Raw genomic sequence first — 19,390 nt, 5'->3', positions numbered from 1 at the left:
ATCTGTGTATCTGTGTGTGTGTATGTGTGTGTATGTGTGTGTGTGTATCTGTGGAGAGAGTGGAGAGTTTCCCATACCTGGGCAGTGTGCTTATGACTGGCTCCAGTTTAACAGCAGAGGTCTCACTCCGAATCAGTCGAGCGGCAATATCTTTTCATCGGTTGCGTAACGCTGTGTGGAAGCTACCTGGTCTGTCGCTCCGCACTAAGCTTCAGGTCTTCTCGGCCACGGTCATTCCCTCCCTTCTCTACGCTTACGAAACGTGGACCCCCCTAATGGAACATCTTCGCCGGTTAGAAACATTTAGGCTGGCCTGCCTACGATTCATCCTGGGTTTAACCAGACTGGATTGTGTGAGGAGCTCACAAATCCTTGAAAGATCTGGGCAGGGTCCCATCGGTGAGCTCCTCCGGCAGGCAAGGCTGCGATGGCTGGGTCATGTAGCCCGCATGCCCAGCCACCGCATGCCGAAACAGCTTTTGTTCGGCCGGATTGAGGGGGCTAAGCGGGCGCGGCACGGGCTAGAGAAGAGATGGAGTGATGTGGTACAGGAGGACGTGGAGCTGAGTGGACTTGCCGATGACTGGTACCAGCGGTGTCAAGATCGGCCTCTGTAGAGGAGGCTCGTGAAGGATGCTACTGGGCAGTTGGAGGCAGTCGCCCTCCAACAACAACGGAGGGCGGAGGAGCGACGCTCACAACAACGAGCGGAGCGCCGGGTGGCTAAAGCACAGCAGGTTGGCACAGTAGGGGGCACAGGTGGTGCATCAGCCAGTCATCTCAGTCAGTCGACCCGTGGCACCTGCTGGGTCTGCCCAGTGACCTCCTGCCAGCAGGCGTTCGACACTTCACGTGGCCTCAAGGTGCACATAGCCTGGCACAAGCGTCGTGGTGACGTCACCGCCACTTAGTGGCGAATGGCGGTTGTTGTGTGTGTGTATCTGTGTGTGTGTGTGTATCTGTGTGTGTGTATGTGTGTGTGTATCTGTGTGTGTGTGTATCTGTGTGTGTGTATCTGTGTGTGTGTGTGTATCTGTGTGTGTGTGTGTATCTGTGTGTGTGTGTGTATCTGTGTGTGTGTGTGTATCTGTGTGTGTGTGTGTATCTGTGTGTGTATCTGTGTGTGTGTGTATCTGTGTGTGTGTGTATCTGTGTGTGTGTGTCTGTGTGTGTGTCTGTGTGTGTGTGTGTGTGTCTGTGTGTGTTTGTGTCTGTGTGTATCTGTGTGTGTGTCTGTGTGTATCTGTGTGTGTGTGTCTGTGTGTGTGTATATCTGTGTGTATCTGTGTGTATCTGTGTGTCTGTCTCCGTGTACCTGCAGGGCGCTGACTTGCAGGAGACAGTATGGCGACGTCCGTAACTTGCTGCACGGCGTTCTCAACGTCCTGGACCACTTCCACAAGTACACCGCCGTGCCCCAGATCCGGCAGCTGGACGAGCGGTGAGCGGCCAGCCACAATCAGCACTCACGGCACACCGGGAGGGGTGTGGTGGTGACGGTGAGGGTGGTGGTGGTGACGGTGGTGATGGTGGTGGTGGTGATGGTGGTGACAGTGGTGGTGGTGGTGATGGTGGTGGTGATGGTGGTGGTGGTGGTGGTGATGGTGGTGGTGATGGTGGTGGTGGTGGTAGTGATGGTGGTGGTGGTGATGGTGGGGGTGGTGGTGATGGTGATGGTGGTGGTGATGGTGGTGGTGGTGGTGGTGATGGTGGTCGTGGTGGTGGTGATGGTGGTGGTGGTGGTGATGGTGGTGGTGATGGTGGTGATGGTGGTGGTGGTGATGGTGGTGGTGGTGATGGTGGTGGTGGTGATGGTGGTGGTGATGGTGGTGGTGATGGTGGTGGTGATGGTGGTGGTGATGGTGGTGGTGGTGATGGTGGTGGTGATGGTGGTGGTGATGGTGGTGGTGATGGTGGTGGTGATGATGATGGTGGTGGTGATGGTGGTGGTGGTGGTGATGGTGATGGTGGTGATGGTGGTGGTGGTGATGGTGGTGATGGTGATGGTGGTGATGGTGATGGTGGTGGTGATGGTGATGGTGGTGGCATCAGTGGTGGTGGTGATGGTGGTGGTGGTGATGGTGGTGATGGTGATGGTGGTGGTGATGATGGTGATGATGTTGTTGGTGATGGTGGTGGTGATGGCGATGGTGGTGGTGATGATGGTGATGATGTTGTTGGTGATGGTGATGTTGTTGTTGGTGATGATGGTGATGGTGGTAATGATGGTGGTGATGATGGTGATGGTGGTGATGATGTTGTTGGTGATGGTGATGATGGTGATGATGTTGTTGGTGATGTTGTTGGTGATGTTGTTGGTGATGTTGTTGGTGATGATGATGGTGGTGGTGGTGATGATGGTGTTGATGATGTTGTTGGTGGTGGTGGTACATGGTGGTGGTGATGGTGATGATGGTGGTGGTAATGATGGTGGTGATGATGTTGGTGATGGTGTTGACACCAGTGCTTGCCCCTACAGTCTGTGAAGGCTACACGGGGGATCTTTGTGCGAGAGTGTTCCAGTTTGTTGCCACTGCTACCCACTACTGAGAGCACTTGGCCCCTACAGCCCTGTGTTAGGCTACCTGGGGGACCTGTACTTGTACCTGTGCCTGTGCGTGTCTCAGGGTGCGGGCTGTGCAGTCGGAGCTGGGAACCCAGATCCTGAACGACTTTGAAGAAGCATTCCCCTCTCATGGTGGAAAGGTAGCATCACCACTCACCCACCACTCACTCACCACTCGCTCACCACTCGCTCACTCAGCCACTCACTCAGCTACTCACTCACCCACTCGCTCACTCAGCCACTCACCCACCACTCGCTCACCACTCACCACTTGCTCACCACTCACACTCCACTCGCTCACTCAGCCACTCACTCACTCACTCACCACTCGCTCACTCACCACTCGCTCACTCACCACTCGCTCACTCACCCACTCACCCACCCACCCACTCACTCACCCACCCTCCCACCCACCCTCCCACCCACCCACCCACCCTCCCACCCTCCCACCCACCCACCCACCCTCCCACCCTCCCACCCACCCACCCACCCTCCCACCCTCCCACCCACCCACCCACCCACCCTCCCACCCACCCACCCACCCACCCTCCCCCACCCACCCACCCACCCTCCCACCCACCCCCCACCCACCCTCCCACCCACCCTCCCACCCACCCACCCTCCCACCCACCCACCCACCCACCCTCCCACCCACCCACCCTCCCACCCACCCACCCACCCCACCCTCCCACTCACCCACCCACCCACCCACCCTCCCACTCACCCACCCACCCATTCACCCTCCCACTCACCCACCCACCCTCCCTCCCACTCACCCACCCACCCACCCTCCCACTCACCCACCCACCCACCCTCCCACTCACCCACCCACCCACCCACCCACTCACCCACACCCACCCACCCTCCCACTCACCCACCCACCCACTCACCCACTCACTCACTCACTCACCCACTCACCCACCCACCCACTCACCCACTCACTCACTCACTCACCCACCCACTCACCCTCCCACTCACCCACTCACCCACCCACCATCCCACCCACTCACCCACTCATCCACCCACACACCCACCCACCCACTCACCCACCATCCCACTCACCCACCCACCCACCCTCCCACCCACCCACCCACCCTCCCACCCACCCACCCGCTCACTCACTCACTCACCCACCCACCCACCCACTCACCCACTCACCCACCCACTCACCCACCTACCCACCCACCCACCCTCCCACCCACCCTTCCACCCTCCCACCCACCCTCCCACCCACCCACCCACCCACCCACCCACCCTCCCACCCACCCTCCCACCCACCCTCCCACCCAACCTCCCACCCACCCACCCACTCACTCACCCACCCACCCTCCCACACACTCACCCACTCACCCACCCACCCACCCACTCACCCACCCACCCACCCACTCACCCACCCACCCACCCACTCACCCACCCACTCACCCTCCCACACACTCACCCACCCACTCACCCTCCCACACACTCACCCACCCACTCACCCTCCCAGCCACCCACTCACCCACCCACCCACCCCCTCACCCCCTCACCCACCCACCCACTCACCCACTCACTCACTCACCCACTCACCCACTCACCCACCCACACACCCACCCACCCACCTGCTGTGTCTCTACAGCGCCCAGCTGGTCCCAGTTTGGTGCTCCGTGATGCGTGCCTGGTGGCGGACATTCTGGACTCGCGCGTCCGCTCCGACATCATCCGCAAGTTCATCACACAGCACCTCTCTGAGTATCTCCTCCTGTTCCAGGAGAACCAGGACGTACGTCACACACACACACAGACACACACACAGACACACACACACAGACACACACACAGACACACACACACAGACACACACAGACAGATACACACAGACACACACAGACACACACAGACACACACACACACACAGACACACACACAGGTACACACACACAGGTACACACACACACACAGACACACACACACAGACACACACACACACACAGACACACACACACAGACACACACACAGACACACACACAGACACACACACACACAGACACACACACACACAGACACACAGAGACACACACAGACACACAGACACACACAGACACACACACACACAGACACACATACAGACACACACACACAGACACACACAGACACACTCACACAGACACACACAGACACACACACACAGACACACACAGACACACACAACAAAGATACAAAGATCCCCCGTATAGCCTGTAACAGACTGTAGGGGCAAGTGCTGTTAGCGAGCACCTATGAAGGCCGGAACGGTACACGAGGGGGTGGGTGGCCAGCACCACGCCCGACCGCCTTTGTCTCCCTAGTGGCGATGTTTACACCGCACCAGGTACTCATTTGAGGCTGAGTCGACCTAGGGGAGGCCCGGGACCGGTTCAGATAATCGTCACTGGTGTTGGCCGTGAGCGGGAATCGAACCCGGGTCGCCAGGTTCATAGCGCAGCGTAGCGCTAACCACTACACTACCGCTCCCCACACACACAGACACACACACACACAGAGACACACAGAGACACACACATACACACAGACACACACAGACACACACGTAGACACACACACAGACACACACACACAGACACACACACATACATAGACACACACACAACACAACAACAACCGTCATTCACTACTAAGTGGCGGTGACGTCACCACGACGCTTGTGCCAGGCTATGTGCACCCTGAGGCCACGTGAAGTGTCGAACGCCCGCTGGCAGGAGGTCACGGGGCAGACCCAGGTGCCACGGGTCGACTGACTGAGATGACTGAGATGAGTGGCTGATGCACCACCTGTGCCCCCTACTGTGCCAACCTGCTGTGCTTTAGCCACCCGGCGCTCCGCTCGTTGTTGTGAGCGTCGCTCCTCCGCCCTCCGTTGTTGTTGGAGGGCGACTGCCTCTAACTGCCCAGTAGCATCCTTCACGAGCCTCCTCCACAGAGGCCGATCTTGACACCGCTGGTACCAGTCATCGGCAAGTCCACTCAGCTCCACGTCCTCCTGTACCACGTCACTCCATCTCTTCTCTAGCCCGTGCCGCGCCCACTTAGCCCCCTCAATCCGGCCAAACAAAAGCTGTTTCGGCATGCGGTGGCTGGGCATGCGGGCTACATGACCCAGCCATCGCAGCCTTGCCTGCCGGAGGAGCTCACCGATGGGACCCTGCCCAGATCTTTCAAGGATTTGTGAGCTCCTCACACAATCCAGTCCGGAGTGAGACCTCAGCCCGTGGCATGGGTTTGGCTGACTGAGATGACCGAGATGATTGATCAATGCACCACCATCCGTGTCCCCTACTGCGCGCAAATACAAAGACAAAGATCTCCCGTGTAGGCTGAACAGGCTGTAGGGGCAAGTGCTGTTAGCGAGCATCACCTATGAAGGCCGGAACGGCACACGAGGGGGTGGGTGGCCAGCAACCACGCCCGGCCGCCTTTGTCTCCCCAGTGGCGATGTTTACTACTACACACCACCCACCCACTCACCAACCCATCCACTCGCCAACCCACTCACTCACCCACCCACCCACTCACCCACCCACTCACCAACCCACTCACTCACCCACCCACTTACCCACTCACTCACCCACCCACCCACCCACTCACCCACCCACCCACTCACCCACCCACCCACCCACTCACCCACTCACCCACCCACCCACTCACCCACCCACTCACCCACCCACCACCTACCCACCCACTCACCCACCCACTCACCCACCCACTCACCCACCCACTCACCCACTCACCCACTCACTCACCCACTCACCTACCCACTCACCCACTCACCCACTCACTCACCCACTCACCTACCCACTCACTCACCCACCCACTCACCCACCCACCACCTACCCACTCACTCACCCACCCACTCACCCACTCACCCACTCACTCACCCACTCACCTACTCACCCACTCACTCACCCACCCACCCACCCACTCACCCACCCACCCACCCACTCACCCACTCACCCACCCACTCACCACCCACCCACCACCCACCCCTGTAGGTGGCGTGGCTGGACAAGATTGACCGCCGCTATGCGTGGGCTAAGCGTCAGCTGCTGGAGTATGAGGAGAAGTACGGACGGCTCTTCCCTCTCCACTGGGCCATGCCCGAGCGCATTGCCCTGCAGTTCTGTAGCATCACACGGTGAGCCGCTCACCCGCACACTCACTCACTCACCCACTCACTCACTCACCCGCACGCTCACCCTCTCACTCACTCACCCACACGCTCACCCGCTCACTCACTCGCACGCTCGCTCACTCACTCGCACGCTCACTCACCCACCCACACGCTTACTCACTCACACACTCACTCACACACTCACTCACCCACACGCTCACCCACTCACTCACACGCTCACTCACTCACTCGCACGCTCACACACTCACTCACTCACTCACCCACTCACACACTCACTCACTCACTCACCCACACGCTCACCCTCTCACTCACTCGCACACTCACTCATTCACTCACCCACACGCTTACTCACTCACACACTCACACGCTCGCTCACTCACTCACTCACCCACCCACCCACCCACCCACCCAAACGCTCGCTCACTCACTCACTCACTCGCACGCTCACTCGCACGCTCACTCACTCACCCACACGCTTACTCACCCACACACTCACCCACACACTCACCCGCACACTCACTCACCCACCCACACATTCACCCACACACTCACCCACACACTCACTCACCCACCCACACACTCACCCACACACTCACCCACACACTCAGTCACCCACCCACACACTCACCCACCCACACACTCACCCACACACTCACCCACACACTCAGTCACCCACCCACACACTCACCCACCCACACACTCACCCACACACCCACCCACCCACACACGCTCACACACTCACCCACACACTCACCCACACACTCACCCACCCACTCACCCACCCACTCACTCACCCACCCACACACTCACCCACCCACACACTCACCCACACACACGCTCACTCACACATTCGCTCACCCACCCACCTCTGGGTGTGGCTCTTCTGCAGGAATTCCTCGTTGGTTCTCTCGGTGAAGTCCACCTACTAAGACAAAGTAATAAATTAAATAACAGCATTCCACGTTTTGATTGCAGCACAGGCGTGGGAAGCTGTAAGCCCCAGGCTACTTTGGGCTCGCCTTCCCATCAACCGGAGGCGAGGAGTGGTGGTCGTGGTTACTTAATGCCCCCACCGAAGACGAACATCCGTGGAGGGATGCAGGCAAAGCCGATGAGTCAGATGCCTTCTATGACCTCCTGTCACAGGTGCTGGCTAAAGTGGCCCCTCGGGATAGAGTCATCATGTTGGGTGACTTCAATGCCCGAGTTGGTCATGATGCTGGCACCTGGTCTGGGGTGATTGGAGGGCATGGGCCGGATCAGCTCAATAACAACGGTAGGAGGCTGCTAGATTTTTGTGCAGCCCATGGGCTTGTAATTACCGACACGCTGTTCCGGCATCGGCGCATCCACACAACATCATGGATGCACGCCGGGTCCAAGCAAGAACATCTGCTGGACTACATAGTGACGGACCAGCGGATGCGAGCCCATGTCCTTGACACCAGGATCTACCGTGGAGCTGATCTGCCCTCTGACCATCGACTAGTCATCTGTAAGATGCGCCTGCCATTCTTCCACTCCGGTGGTGGGTGTACACCCAGGACCCCATTCCAACCTAAGGTGGCCTGGTCTCAGCTAGCTGATGGAAGTTGCGAGCGAGAATTTCATCATCGCTTGCGGCTGGGGTTGGCATCGTCCCCGACTCCTGATGTCGAGGGTAAATGGGCTAGGTTTAGGACTGTGACTCATGCAGCTGCAATGGCTGCTTTGGGTATGGGGTCCAGACCTCCCCAGAGACCCTGGCTGACAGAGGAGGTGTTCAGGATGGTTGAGAAAAAGCGACAGGCCCACTGCCATCGGCTACAGAATCCCACGTCAGAGAATGAGGAGGCTTACCGCAGCCTTCGCTCGGAGGTTCGGAGAGCCGTGAGGTGCTGCAAGGATGGGTGGTGGTCGCGAGTTGCTGAGGAGATAGAGTCTGCCTCAGTGGCCCGCGATCACAAATCCCTATTTAACTCCATCAAAAAAGTAACCTGCAGCGCCACACCTATTACCATCATTAGGGGAAAAAACGGTGATTCAATCTCCGACCCCCAGGAACAGGTTTGCAGATTTGCTGAGCATTTCTGTGAGGTCCTGGGGGAGGGGAAATCCCTCAGCCAGGAAAACTTCGTGGCACAAAGTGGGGATGACCCTGCTGAGGCTGCAGTGCCTCAAATATTGGAAGAAAAAGTCACCCCCTGTGAGTGGCTGGCTGAGGTGCCATCTGTTGAGGAAGTACTGAAGGCGATCCGGAGTCTGAGACCAGGAAAGGCAGCGGGCAGAGATGATCTCCCAAGCGAAATGCTGAGGGAGGGTGGTGTTTGTGCACAGACTGCCCTATATGACATCATAACAACAGTCTGGACCACTGGACGGGTTCCGCATGATTGGAAGGATGCCCTGGTGGTCCCCCTCTTTAAGAAGGGGGACCGCACAGACTGTAACAACTACAGGGGCATCTCCTCAGTGTGCCGGGAAAGGTCCTGGCAAGGATTATTCAACATCGCCTTGCCAGGCACGCTGAGGAGAGGCTTGCGGAGCCCCAATGCGGTTTCATGAAAGGGCGGTCCTGCACAGATGCCATATTTGGAGCATGCCACTAAGAGATAGGGCCTTACCATCAGCCCCACCAAATCTAAGCCTGTGTATTTTGTACCATCGGACACTCCACCCCCACAACTCCCAATCGGTGATGGGGCAGTTGTGGAGAGAGTGGAGAGTTTCCCATACCTGGGCAGTGTGCTCATGACTGGCTCCAGTTTAACAGCAGAGGTCTCACTCCGAATCAGTCGAGCGGCAATATCTTCTCATCGGCTGCGTAACGCTGTGTGGAAGCTACCTGGTCTGTCGCTCCGCACTAAGCTTCAGGTCTTCTCGGCCACGGTCATTCCCTCCCTTCTCTACGCTTGCGAAACGTGGACCCCCCTAATGGAGCATCTTCGCCGGTTAGAAACATTTAGGCTGGCCTGCCTACGACCCATCCTGGGTTTAACATGACTGTATTGTGTGAGGAGCTCACAAATCCTTGAAAGATCTGGGCAAGGTCCCATCGGTGAGCTCCTCCGGCGGGCAAGGCTGCGTTGGCTGGGTCATGTAGCCCGCATGCCCCAGCCACCGCATGCCGAAACAGCTTTTGTTCGGCCGGATCGAGGGGGCTAAGCGGGCGCGGCACGGGCTAGAGAAGAGATGGAGTGATGTGGTACAGGAGGACGTGGAGCTGAGTGGACTTACCGATGACCGCTACCAGCGGTGTCAAGATCGGCCTCTGTGGAGGAGGCTCGTGAAGGACGCCGCTACTGGGCAGTTGGAGGCAGTCGCCCTCCAACAACAACAACGGAGGGCGGAGGAGTGACGCTCACAACAACGAGCGGAGCGCCGGGTGGCTAAAGCGCAGCAGGTTGGCACAGTAAGGGGGGCACAGGTGGTGCATCAGCCAGTAGTCATCTCAAGTCAGTCGACCCGTGGCACCTGCTGGGTCTGCCCCGTGACCTCCTGCCAGCGGGCGTTCGACACTTCACGTGGCCTCAGGGTGCACATAGCCTGGCACAAGCGTCGTGGTGACGTCACCGCCACTTAGTGGCGAATGGCGGTTGTTGTTGTTGTTGTAGTGTGTGTACGTGTGTGTGTACGTGTGTGTGTACGTGTGTGTGTGTCAGTGTGTGTGTGTCAGTGTGTGTGTGTCAGTGTGTGTGTGTTGGTGTGTCAGTGTGTCGGTGTGTACGTGTGTGTACGTGTGTGTACGTGTGTGTACGTGTGTGTACGTGTGTGTACGTGTGTGTACGTGTGTGTGTGTACGTGTGTGTGTCAGTGTGTCAGTGCCCTCCAACAACAACAGAGGGCGGAGGAGCGACGCTCAGATTAACGAGCGGAGCGCCGGGTGGCTAAAGCACAGCAGGTTGGCACAGTAAGGGGGGCACAGGTGGTGCATCAGCCAGTAGTCATCTCAGTCATCTCAGTCAGTCGACCCGTGGCACCTGCTGGGTCTGCCCCGTGACCTCCTGCCAGCGGGCGTTCGACACTTCACGTGGCGGCCTCGGGGTGCACCTAGCCTGGCACAAGCGTCGTTGTCGTCGTTGTTGTCGTTGGTAGGAGTGAGTTGGCACGCTTGATGCGGGCGCGCTCCGGGGATCTGGAGGTGAAGCTGCTGCTGTTTGCCATCCGGCGCACGGCGGCGTTTGAGGCGTTGCTGGCTCAGCGATTCAGCGGGAGCACGCTGGTGACAGGTCCACAGGTGGGGAGCTCGGTCAGTCACTCAGTTAGTCAGTCAGTCAGTCACTCAGTCAGTCACTCAGTTAGTTAGTTAGTCAGTCAGTTAGTCAGTCAGTTAGTTAGTTAGTTAGTCAGTTAGTCACTCAGTCAGTCAGTTAGTCAGTTAGTTAGTTAGTTAGTCAGTCAGTCAGTTAGTTAGTCAGTCAGTTAGTCAGTCAGTCAGTCAGTTAGTCACTCAGTTAGTCAGTCAGTTAGTTAGTCAGTTAGTTAGTTAGTCAGTCACTCAGTTAGTCAGTCAGTCAGTCAGTTAGTTAGTTAGTCAGTTAGTTAGTCAGTCAGTTAGTTAGTCAGTTAGTCACTCAGTCACTCAGTTAGTTAGTCAGTCAGTCAGTTACTCAGTCACTCAGTCAGTCAGTCACTCAGTCAGTCACTCAGTCAGTCAGTTAGTTAGTTAGTCAGTTAGTCAGTCAGTTAGTCAGTTAGTTAGTCAGTCAGTTAGTCAGTTAGTTAGTCAGTTAGTCAGTTAGTCAGTTAGTCAGTCAGTCAGTTAGTCAGTTAGTTAGTCAGTTAGTCAGTCAGTCAGTTAGTCAGTTAGTTAGTTAGTCAGTTAGTCAGTTAGTTAGTCAGTCAGTTAGTCAGTTAGTTAGTCAGTTAGTCAGTCAGTCATTTAGTTAGTCAGTCAGTCAGTCAGTCAGTTAGTCAGTCAGTCAGTTAGTCAGTTAGTTAGTTAGTCAGTTAGTTAGTTAGTCAGTTAGTTAGTCAGTTAGTCAGTCATTTAGTTAGTCAGTTAGTCAGTCAGTTAGTTAGTTAGTTAGTCAGTTAGTTAGTCAGTTAGTTAGTCAGTCAGTTAGTCAGTTAGTTAGTCAGTCAGTTAGTCAGTTAGTCAGTCAGTCAGTCAGTTAGTTAGTCAGTTAGTTAGTTAGTCAGTTAGTTAGTCAGTTAGTTAGTCAGTTAGTTAGTTAGTCAGTTAGTTAGTCAGTTAGTTAGTTAGTTAGTCAGTTAGTTAGTCAGTTAGTTATTTAGTCAGTCAGTTAGTCAGTCAGTCAGTTAGTCAGTCAGTCAGTTAGTCAGTCAGTCAGTTAGTTAGTTAGTCAGTTAGTTAGTCAGTTAGTCAGTTAGTCAGTCAGTTAGTTAGTCAGTTAGTTAGTTAGTCAGTTAGTCAGTCAGTCAGTCAGTTAGTCACTCAGTTAGTCAGTCAGTCAGTTAGTTAGTTAGTCAGTTAGTCAGTCAGTCAGTCAGTTAGTTAGTCAGTAGTCAGTTAGTTAGTTAGTCAGTTAGTTAGTTAGTCAGTTAGTTAGTCAGTCAGTCAGTTAGTCAGTCAGTCAGTTAGTCACTCAGTCAGTCACTCAGTCAGTCACTCAGTCAGTTACTCACTCAGTTACTCAGTCACTCAGTCAGTCACTCACTCAGTCACTCAGTCAGTCACTCAGTCAGTTAGTCACTCAGTTACTCAGTCACTCAGTCACTCAGTCAGTCACTCACTCAGTCACTCAGTCAGTCACTCAGTCAGTCACTCAGTCAGTTAGTTAGTCACTCGGTCAGTCACTCAGTTAGTCACTCAGTCAGTCACTCAGTCAGTCACTCAGTTAGTCACTCAGTCAGTTAGTCACTCAGTCAGTCACTCACTCAGTCAGTCACTCAGTCAGTCACTCAGTCAGTTACTCACTCAGTTACTCAGTCACTCAGTCACTCAGTCAGTCACTCACTCAGTCACTCACTCAGTCACTCAGTCAGTCACTCAGTCAGTTAGTCACTCAGTTACTCAGTCACTCAGTCACTCAGTCAGTCACTCAGTCAGTCACTCAGTCAGTCAGTTACTCAGTCACTCAGTCAGTCACTCACTCAGTCAGTTAGTCAGTCAGTTACTCAGTCACTCAGTCACTCAGTCAGTCAGTTACTCAGTCAGTCACTCAGTCAGTCACTCAGTTACTCAGTCAGTCACTCAGTCGGTCACTCAGTCAGTCAGTTACTCAGTCACTCAGTCAGTTACTCAGTCACTCAGTCAGTCACTCAGTCACTCAGTCAGTCACTCAGTCACTCAGTCAGTCACTCAGTCAGTCACTCAGTTACTCAGCCACTCAGTCAGTCACTCAGTCAGTTACTCAGTCACTCAGTCAGTCACTCAGTCAGTCACTCAGTCAGTCACTCAGTCACTCAGTTACTCAGTCACTCAGTCAGTCACTCAGTCAGTCAGTTACTCAGTCACTCAGTCAGTTACTCAGTCACTCAGTCAGTCAGTCACTCAGTCAGTCACTCAGTCACTCAGTTACTCAGCCACTCAGTCAGTCAGTCACTCAGTCAGTCAGTCACTCAGTCAGTCACTCACTCAGTCACTCAGTCAGTCACTCAGTCACTCACTCAGTCACTCACTCAGTTCCTCACTCAGTCAGTCAGTCACTCAGTTACTCAGTCAGTCAGTTACTCACTCAGTCACTCAGTCACTCAGTCACTCACTCAGTCAGTCACTCAGTCACTCACTCATTTAGTTACTCACTCAGTCACTCAGTTACTCACTCAGTTACTCACTCAGTTCCTCACTCAGTTACTCACTCAGTCACTCAGTTACTCAGTTACTCACTCAGTTACTCACTCAGTCACTCAGTTACTCAGTCACTCACTCAGTCACTCACTCAGTCACTCACTCACTGTGAGTGTCTCAGCCACCCTGTCTCCCCCGTGTCTCCCCGTGTCTCCCCCCCCGTGTCTCCCCTCCCCCCGTGTCTCTCCCCCCGTGTCTCCCCGTGTCTCTCCCCACGTGTCTCTCCCCCCGTGTCTCTCCCCCGTGTCTCTCTCCCCGTGTCTCTCCCCCCTTGTCTCCCCGTGTCTCCCCGTGTCTCTCCCCTGTGTCTCCCCGTGTCTCCCCGTGTCTCCCCCCCCGTGTCTCCCCCCCGTGTCTCCCCCCCGTGTCTCTCCCCACGTGTCTCTCCCCCCGTGTCTCCCCCCCGTGTCTCCCCCCCGTGTCTCCCCCCCGTGTCTCCCCCCCGTGTCTCCCCCCTGTGTCTCTCTCCCCGTGTCTCCCCCCCGTGTCTCTCCCCGTGTCTCCCCCCCGTGTCTCCCCCCCGTGTCTCTTCCCCCGTGTCTCCCCCCCGTGTCTCTCCCCGTGTCTCCCCCCCGTGTCTCCCCCCCGTGTCTCCCCCCGTGTCTCCCTCCGTGTCTCCCCCCCGTGTCTCCCCCCCCGTGTCTCTCCCCCCGTGTCTCCCCCCGTGTCTCCCCCCGTGTCTCTCCCCCCGTGTCTCCCCCCCCCGTGTCTCTCTCCCCGTGTCTCACCCCATGTCTCCCCCCCGTGTCTCCCCCCTGTGTCTCTCTCCCCGTGTCTCCCCCCCGTGTCTCTCCCCACGTGTCTCTCCCCCCCGTGTCTCCCCCCCGTGTCTCCCCCCCGTGTCTCCCCCCCGTGTCTCCCCCCCCGTGTCTCCCCCCCGTGTCTCCCCCCTGTGTCTCTCTCCCCGTGTCTCCCCCCCGTGTCTCTCCCCGTGTCTCCCCCCCGTGTCTCCCCCCCGTGTCTCTTCCCCCGTGTCTCCCCCCCGTGTCTCCCCCCGTGTCTCCCCCCGTGTCTCTCCCCCCGTGTCTCTCCCCCCGTGTCTCCCCCCCCCGTGTCTCTCTCCCCGTGTCTCCCCCCCATGTCTCCCCCCCGTGTCTCCCCCGTGTCTCCCCGTGTCTCCCCCCCGTGTCTCTCCCCCCGTGTCTCTCCCCCCGTGTCTCCCCCCCCCGTGTCTCTCTCCCCGTGTCTCTCCCCATGTCTCCCCCCCCCGTGTCTCTCTCCCCGTGTCTCTCCCCATGTCTCCCCCCGTGTCTCCCCCCGTGTCTCTCCCCCCGTGTCTCTCCCCCCGTGTCTCCCCCCCCGTGTCTCTCTCCCCGTGTCTCCCCCCCATGTCTCCCCCCCGTGTCTCCCCGTGTCTCCCCCCCGTGTCTCTCCCCCCGTGTCTCTCCCCCCGTGTCTCCCCCCCCCGTGTCTCTCTCCCCGTGTCTCTCCCCATGTCTCCCCGTGTCTCCCCCCCCCGTGTCTCCCCCCCGTGTCTCTCCCCCCGCGTCTCTCCCCCCGTGTCTCCCCCCCGTGTCTCCCCCCCGTGTCTCCCCCCCCGTGTCTCCCCGTGTCTCTCTCCCCGTGTCTCTCTCCCCGTGTCTCTCTCCCCGTGTCTCCCCCCCGTGTCTCTCTCCCCGTGTCTCCCCCCCCGTGTCTCTCCCCCCGTGTCTCCCCCCCGTGTCTCCCCCCCGTGTCTCCCCCCCGTGTCTCCCCCCCCGTGTCTCCCCGTGTCTCTCTCCCCGTGTCTCTCTCCCCGTGTCTCTCTCCCCGTGTCTCTCCCCCCGTGTCTCCCCCCCCGTGTCTCTCCCCGTGTCTCTCTCCCCGTGTCTCTCCCCCCGTGTCTCTCCCCCCGTGTCTCTCCCCGTGTCTCTCTCCCCGTGTCTCTCCCCCGTGTCTCTCCCCCGTGTCTCTCTCCCCGTGTCTCTCCCCCGTGTCTCCACCCCCGTGTCTCCCCCCCCGTGTCTCTCCCCCGTGTCTCCACCCCCGTGTCTCCCCCCCCGTGTCTCTCCCCCGTGTCTCCCCGTGTCTCCCCCCGTGTCTCCCCCCCCGTGTCTCCGCGTGTCTCCCCCCGTGTCTCCCCCTTGTCTCCCCGTGTCTCTCCTTCTGTGTCTCTCCCCGTGTCCCCCCGTGTCTCCCCCCCGTGTCTCCCCGTGTCTCCCCCCCGTGTCTCCCCCCCGTGTCTCTCCCCCCGTGTCTCTCCCCCCTTGTCTCCCCGTGTCTCCCCCCCGTGTCTCTCTCCCCGTGTCTCCCCCCCCGTGTCTCTCCCCCGTGTCTCCCCGTGTCTCTCTCCCCGTGTCTCTCTCCCCGTGTCTCTCCCCCCGTGTCTCCCCCCCGCGTCTCCCCCCCGTGTCTCTCCCCCCTTGTCTCCCCGTGTCTCCCCCGTGTCTCCCCGTGTCTCCCCCCCCCCGTGTCTCCCCCCCCCGTGTCTCTCTCCCCGTGTCTCCCCCTTGTCTCCCCCGTGTCTCCCCCGTGTCTCCCCCGTGTCTCCCCGTGTCTCCCCCTTGTCTCCCCGTGTCTCCCCCCCCGTGTCTCCCCATGTCTCTCTCCCCGTGTCTCTCTCCCCGTGTCTCTCCCCCGTGTCTCCCCCGTGTCTCCCCCGTGTCTCCCCGTGTCTCCCCCTTGTCTCCCCCGTGTCTCCCCGTGTCTCCCCCCCGTGTCTCCCCCACAGACACCCAAGCTGCCGTCTGCGGTGTCTGGGGAGAATTCCTTCGCTGGGGCTGAGGAGGCGGAGGCTGAGGATGCTGAGGCTGAGGAGGCGGAGGCCCACGGTGAATCCGGCTCTCAGCGGGAGACGGAGCTCGACAAGGTCCTGTGGGGACCACGTGGGGACCCAGGGGACCACGTGGGCACCCAGGGGGTCACAGGGGGTCACGTGGGGTCACGTGGGGACCACGTGGGGACCACGTGGGGACCCAGGGGACCACGTGGGCACCCAGGGGACCACGTGGGGATCACGTGGGGATCACGTGGGGACCCAGGGGACCACGTGGGCACCCAGGGGGTCACAGGGGGTCACAGGGGGTCACGTGGGGAACCATGTGGGGTCACAGGGGGTCACGTGGGGATCACGTGGGGTCACGTGGGGTCACAGGGGATCACGTGGGGACCCAGGTGGACCACGTGGGGATCACGTGGGGTTACTGTGTGTACCTGTGTGTGTGTGTACCTGTGTGTGTGTGTATGTGTGTGTGTGTGTACCTGTGTGTGTGTGTTACTGTGTGTGTGTGTACCTGTGTGTGTGTGTTACTGTGTGTGTGTTACTGTGTGTGTGTGTGTACCTGTGTGTGTGTGTTACTGTGTGTATGTGTATCTATGTGTGTGTGTTACTGTGTGTGTATGTGTATCTATGAGTGTGTGTGTACCTGTGTGTGTGTACCTGTGTGTGTGTACCTGTGTGTGTGTGTACCTGTGTGTGTGTGTACCTGTGTGTGTGTACCTGTGTGTGTGTGTGTGTTACTGTGTGTACCTGTCTGTCTGTGTGTATGTACCCGTATGTGTGTGTGTGTGTGTACCTGTGTGTGTGTGTTACTGTGTGTACGTGTGTGTTACTGTGTGTGTGTGTACCTGTGTGTGTGTTACTGTGTGTACCTGTGTGTGTGTGTTACTGTGTGTACCTGTGTGTGTGTTACTGTGTGTACCTGTGTGTGTGTGTGTGTTACTGTGTGTACCTGTGTGTGTGTGTTATTATCTGAACCAGTCCCGGGCCTCCCCTAGGTCGACTCAGCCTCAAATGAGTACCTGGTGCGGTGTGTAAACATCGCCACTGGGGAGACAAAGGCGGTCGGGCGTGGTGCTGGCCACCCACCCCCTCGTGTACCGTTCCGGCCTTCATAGGTGCTCGCTAACAGCACTTGCCCCTACAGTCTGTTAAGGCTACACGGGGGATCTTTGTCTTTGTACCTGTGTGTACCTGTGTGTTTGTGTTACTGTGTGTACCTATGTGTGTGTGTGTTACTGTGTGTGTTACTGTGTGTACCTGTGTGTGTGTTACTGTGTGTACCTGTGTGTGTGTTACTGTGTGTACCTGTGTGTGTGTTACTGTGTGTACCTGTGTGTGTGTTACTGTGTGTACCTGTGTGTGTGTGTTACTGTGTGTGTGTTACTGTGTGTACCTGTGTGTGTTACTGTGTGTACCTGTGTGTGTGTTACTGTGTGTGTGTTACTGTGTGTACCTGTGTGTGTGTTACTGTGTGTGTGTGTGTTACTGTGTGTACCTATGTGTGTGTGTTACTGTGTATACGTGTGTGTGTGTGTTACTATGTGTACCTATGTGTGCGTGTTACTGTGTGTACCTGTGTGTGTGTTACTGTGTGTACCTGTGTGTGTGTGTGTTACTGTGTGTACCTGTGTGTGTGTGTTACTGTGTGTACCTGTGTATGTGTGTGTGTTACTGTGTGTACCTGTGTGTGTGTTACTGTGTGTACCTGTGTGTTACTGTGTGTACCTGTGTGTGTTACTGTGTGTGTGTGTTACTGTGTGTGTGTTACTGTGTGTGTGTGTTACTGTGTGTGTTACTGTGTGTGTTACTGTGTGTACCTGTGTGTGTGTTACTGTGTGTGTGTGTCTGTGTGTGTGTTACTGTGTGTACCTGTGTGTGTGTGTGTTACTGTGTGTACCTGTGTGTGTGTGTTACTGTGTATACCTGTGTGTGTGTGTGTTACTGTGTGTACCTGTGTGTGTGTTACTGTGTGTGTGTTACTGTGTGTACCTGTGTGTGTTACTGTGTGTACCTGTGTGTGTGTGTACCTGTGTGAGTGTGTGTGTTACTGTGTGTACCTGTGTGTATGTGTTACTGTGTGTGTGTGTTACTGTGTGTTACTGTGTGTGTGTTACTGTGTGTGTGTTACTGTGTGTACCTGTGTGTGTGTGTTACTGTGTGTGTGTTACTGTGTGTGTGTGTGTTACTGTGTATACCTGTGTGTGTGTTACTGTGTGTACCTGTGTGTGTGTTACTGTGTGTACCTGTGTGTGTGGGTTACTGTGTGTGTTACTGTGTGTACCTGTGTGTGTTACTGTGTGTGTGTTACTGTGTGTGTGTTACTGTGTGTACCTGTGTGTGTGTGTTACTGTGTGTGTGTTACTGTGTGTGTGTCTGTGTGTGTGTGTTACTGTGTGTACCTGTGTGTGTGTGTTACTGTGTGTCACTGTGTGTGTGTGTTACTGTGTGTGTGTTACTGTGTGTGTGTTACTGTGTGTGTGTGTTACTGTGTGTGTGTTACTGTGTGTGTGTGTTACTGTGTGTGTGTGTTACTGTGTGTGTGTGTTACTGTGTGTGTGTGTTACTGTGTGACTGAGTGTGTGAGTGACTGAGTGAGTGAGTGACTGTGTGTGTGTGTGAATGACTGAGTGAGTGAGTGACTGACTGAGTGACTGAGTGTGTGAGTGACTGAGTGACTGAGTGAGTGACTGAGTGTGTGAGTGAGTGACTGAGTGTGTGAGTGAGTGACTGAGTGACTGTGTGAGTGAGTGACTGAGTGACTGAGTGTGTGAGTGACTGAGTGACTGAGTGAGTGACTGAGTGAGTGAGTTTGAGTGGGTGGGTGGGTGGGTGAGTGAGTGACTGAGTGACTGAGTGAGTGGCTGAGTGTGTGAGTGAGTGTTCGAGTGAGTGTGTGAGTGACTGAGTGTGTGAGTGAGTGTGTGAGTGAGTGAGTGACTGAGTGTGTTAGTGACTGAGTGAGTGACTGAGTGAGTGAGTGTGTGAGTGACTGAGTGACTGAGTGAGTGACTGAGTGAGTGAGTGTGAGTGGGTGGGTGGGTGAGTGAGTGACTGAGTGACTGAGTGAGTGGCTGAGTGTGTGAGTGAGTGTTCGAGTGAGTGTGTGAGTGACTGAGTGTGTGAGTGAGTGAGTGACTGAGTGACTGAGTGTGTGACTGAGTGAGTGTGTGAGTGACTGAGTGACTGTGTGACTGAGTGACTGAGTGAGTGAGTGAGTGACTGAG

The 19,390-nt window shown here is 56.7% G+C and overlaps 1 protein-coding gene across 1 annotated transcript in view; it reads left to right on the top strand.

Annotated features, from left to right (window-relative positions):
- Window positions 1-956: 956 nt before the first annotated feature.
- Window positions 957-19,390, top strand: part of LOC116957562 (vacuolar protein sorting-associated protein 53 homolog) — a 29,514-nt gene continuing 11,080 nt past the window's right edge. Inside the window, exons 1-6 of the mRNA XM_076065004.1 lie at window positions 957-1,441; window positions 2,628-2,706; window positions 4,182-4,325; window positions 6,593-6,735; window positions 10,807-10,948; window positions 16,116-16,253. Of these exons, the coding sequence (XP_075921119.1) occupies window positions 972-1,441; window positions 2,628-2,706; window positions 4,182-4,325; window positions 6,593-6,735; window positions 10,807-10,948; window positions 16,116-16,253 (1,116 nt within the window). The 5' untranslated portion in view covers window positions 957-971. The remainder of the gene's footprint in view (window positions 1,442-2,627; window positions 2,707-4,181; window positions 4,326-6,592; window positions 6,736-10,806; window positions 10,949-16,115; window positions 16,254-19,390) is intronic.

This window comes from Petromyzon marinus, unplaced genomic scaffold (assembly GCF_048934315.1).
Source record: "Petromyzon marinus isolate PM22_M1 ecotype Great Lakes invasive population unplaced genomic scaffold, UKy_Petmar_22M1.pri1.0 PM_Scaffold_98, whole genome shotgun sequence".
Classification (NCBI taxonomy): Eukaryota; Metazoa; Chordata; class Hyperoartia; order Petromyzontiformes; family Petromyzontidae; genus Petromyzon; species Petromyzon marinus.
The sequence above is the reverse complement of the archived record's forward strand: the minus strand, read 5'-3'. Positions and strand labels throughout refer to the sequence as shown.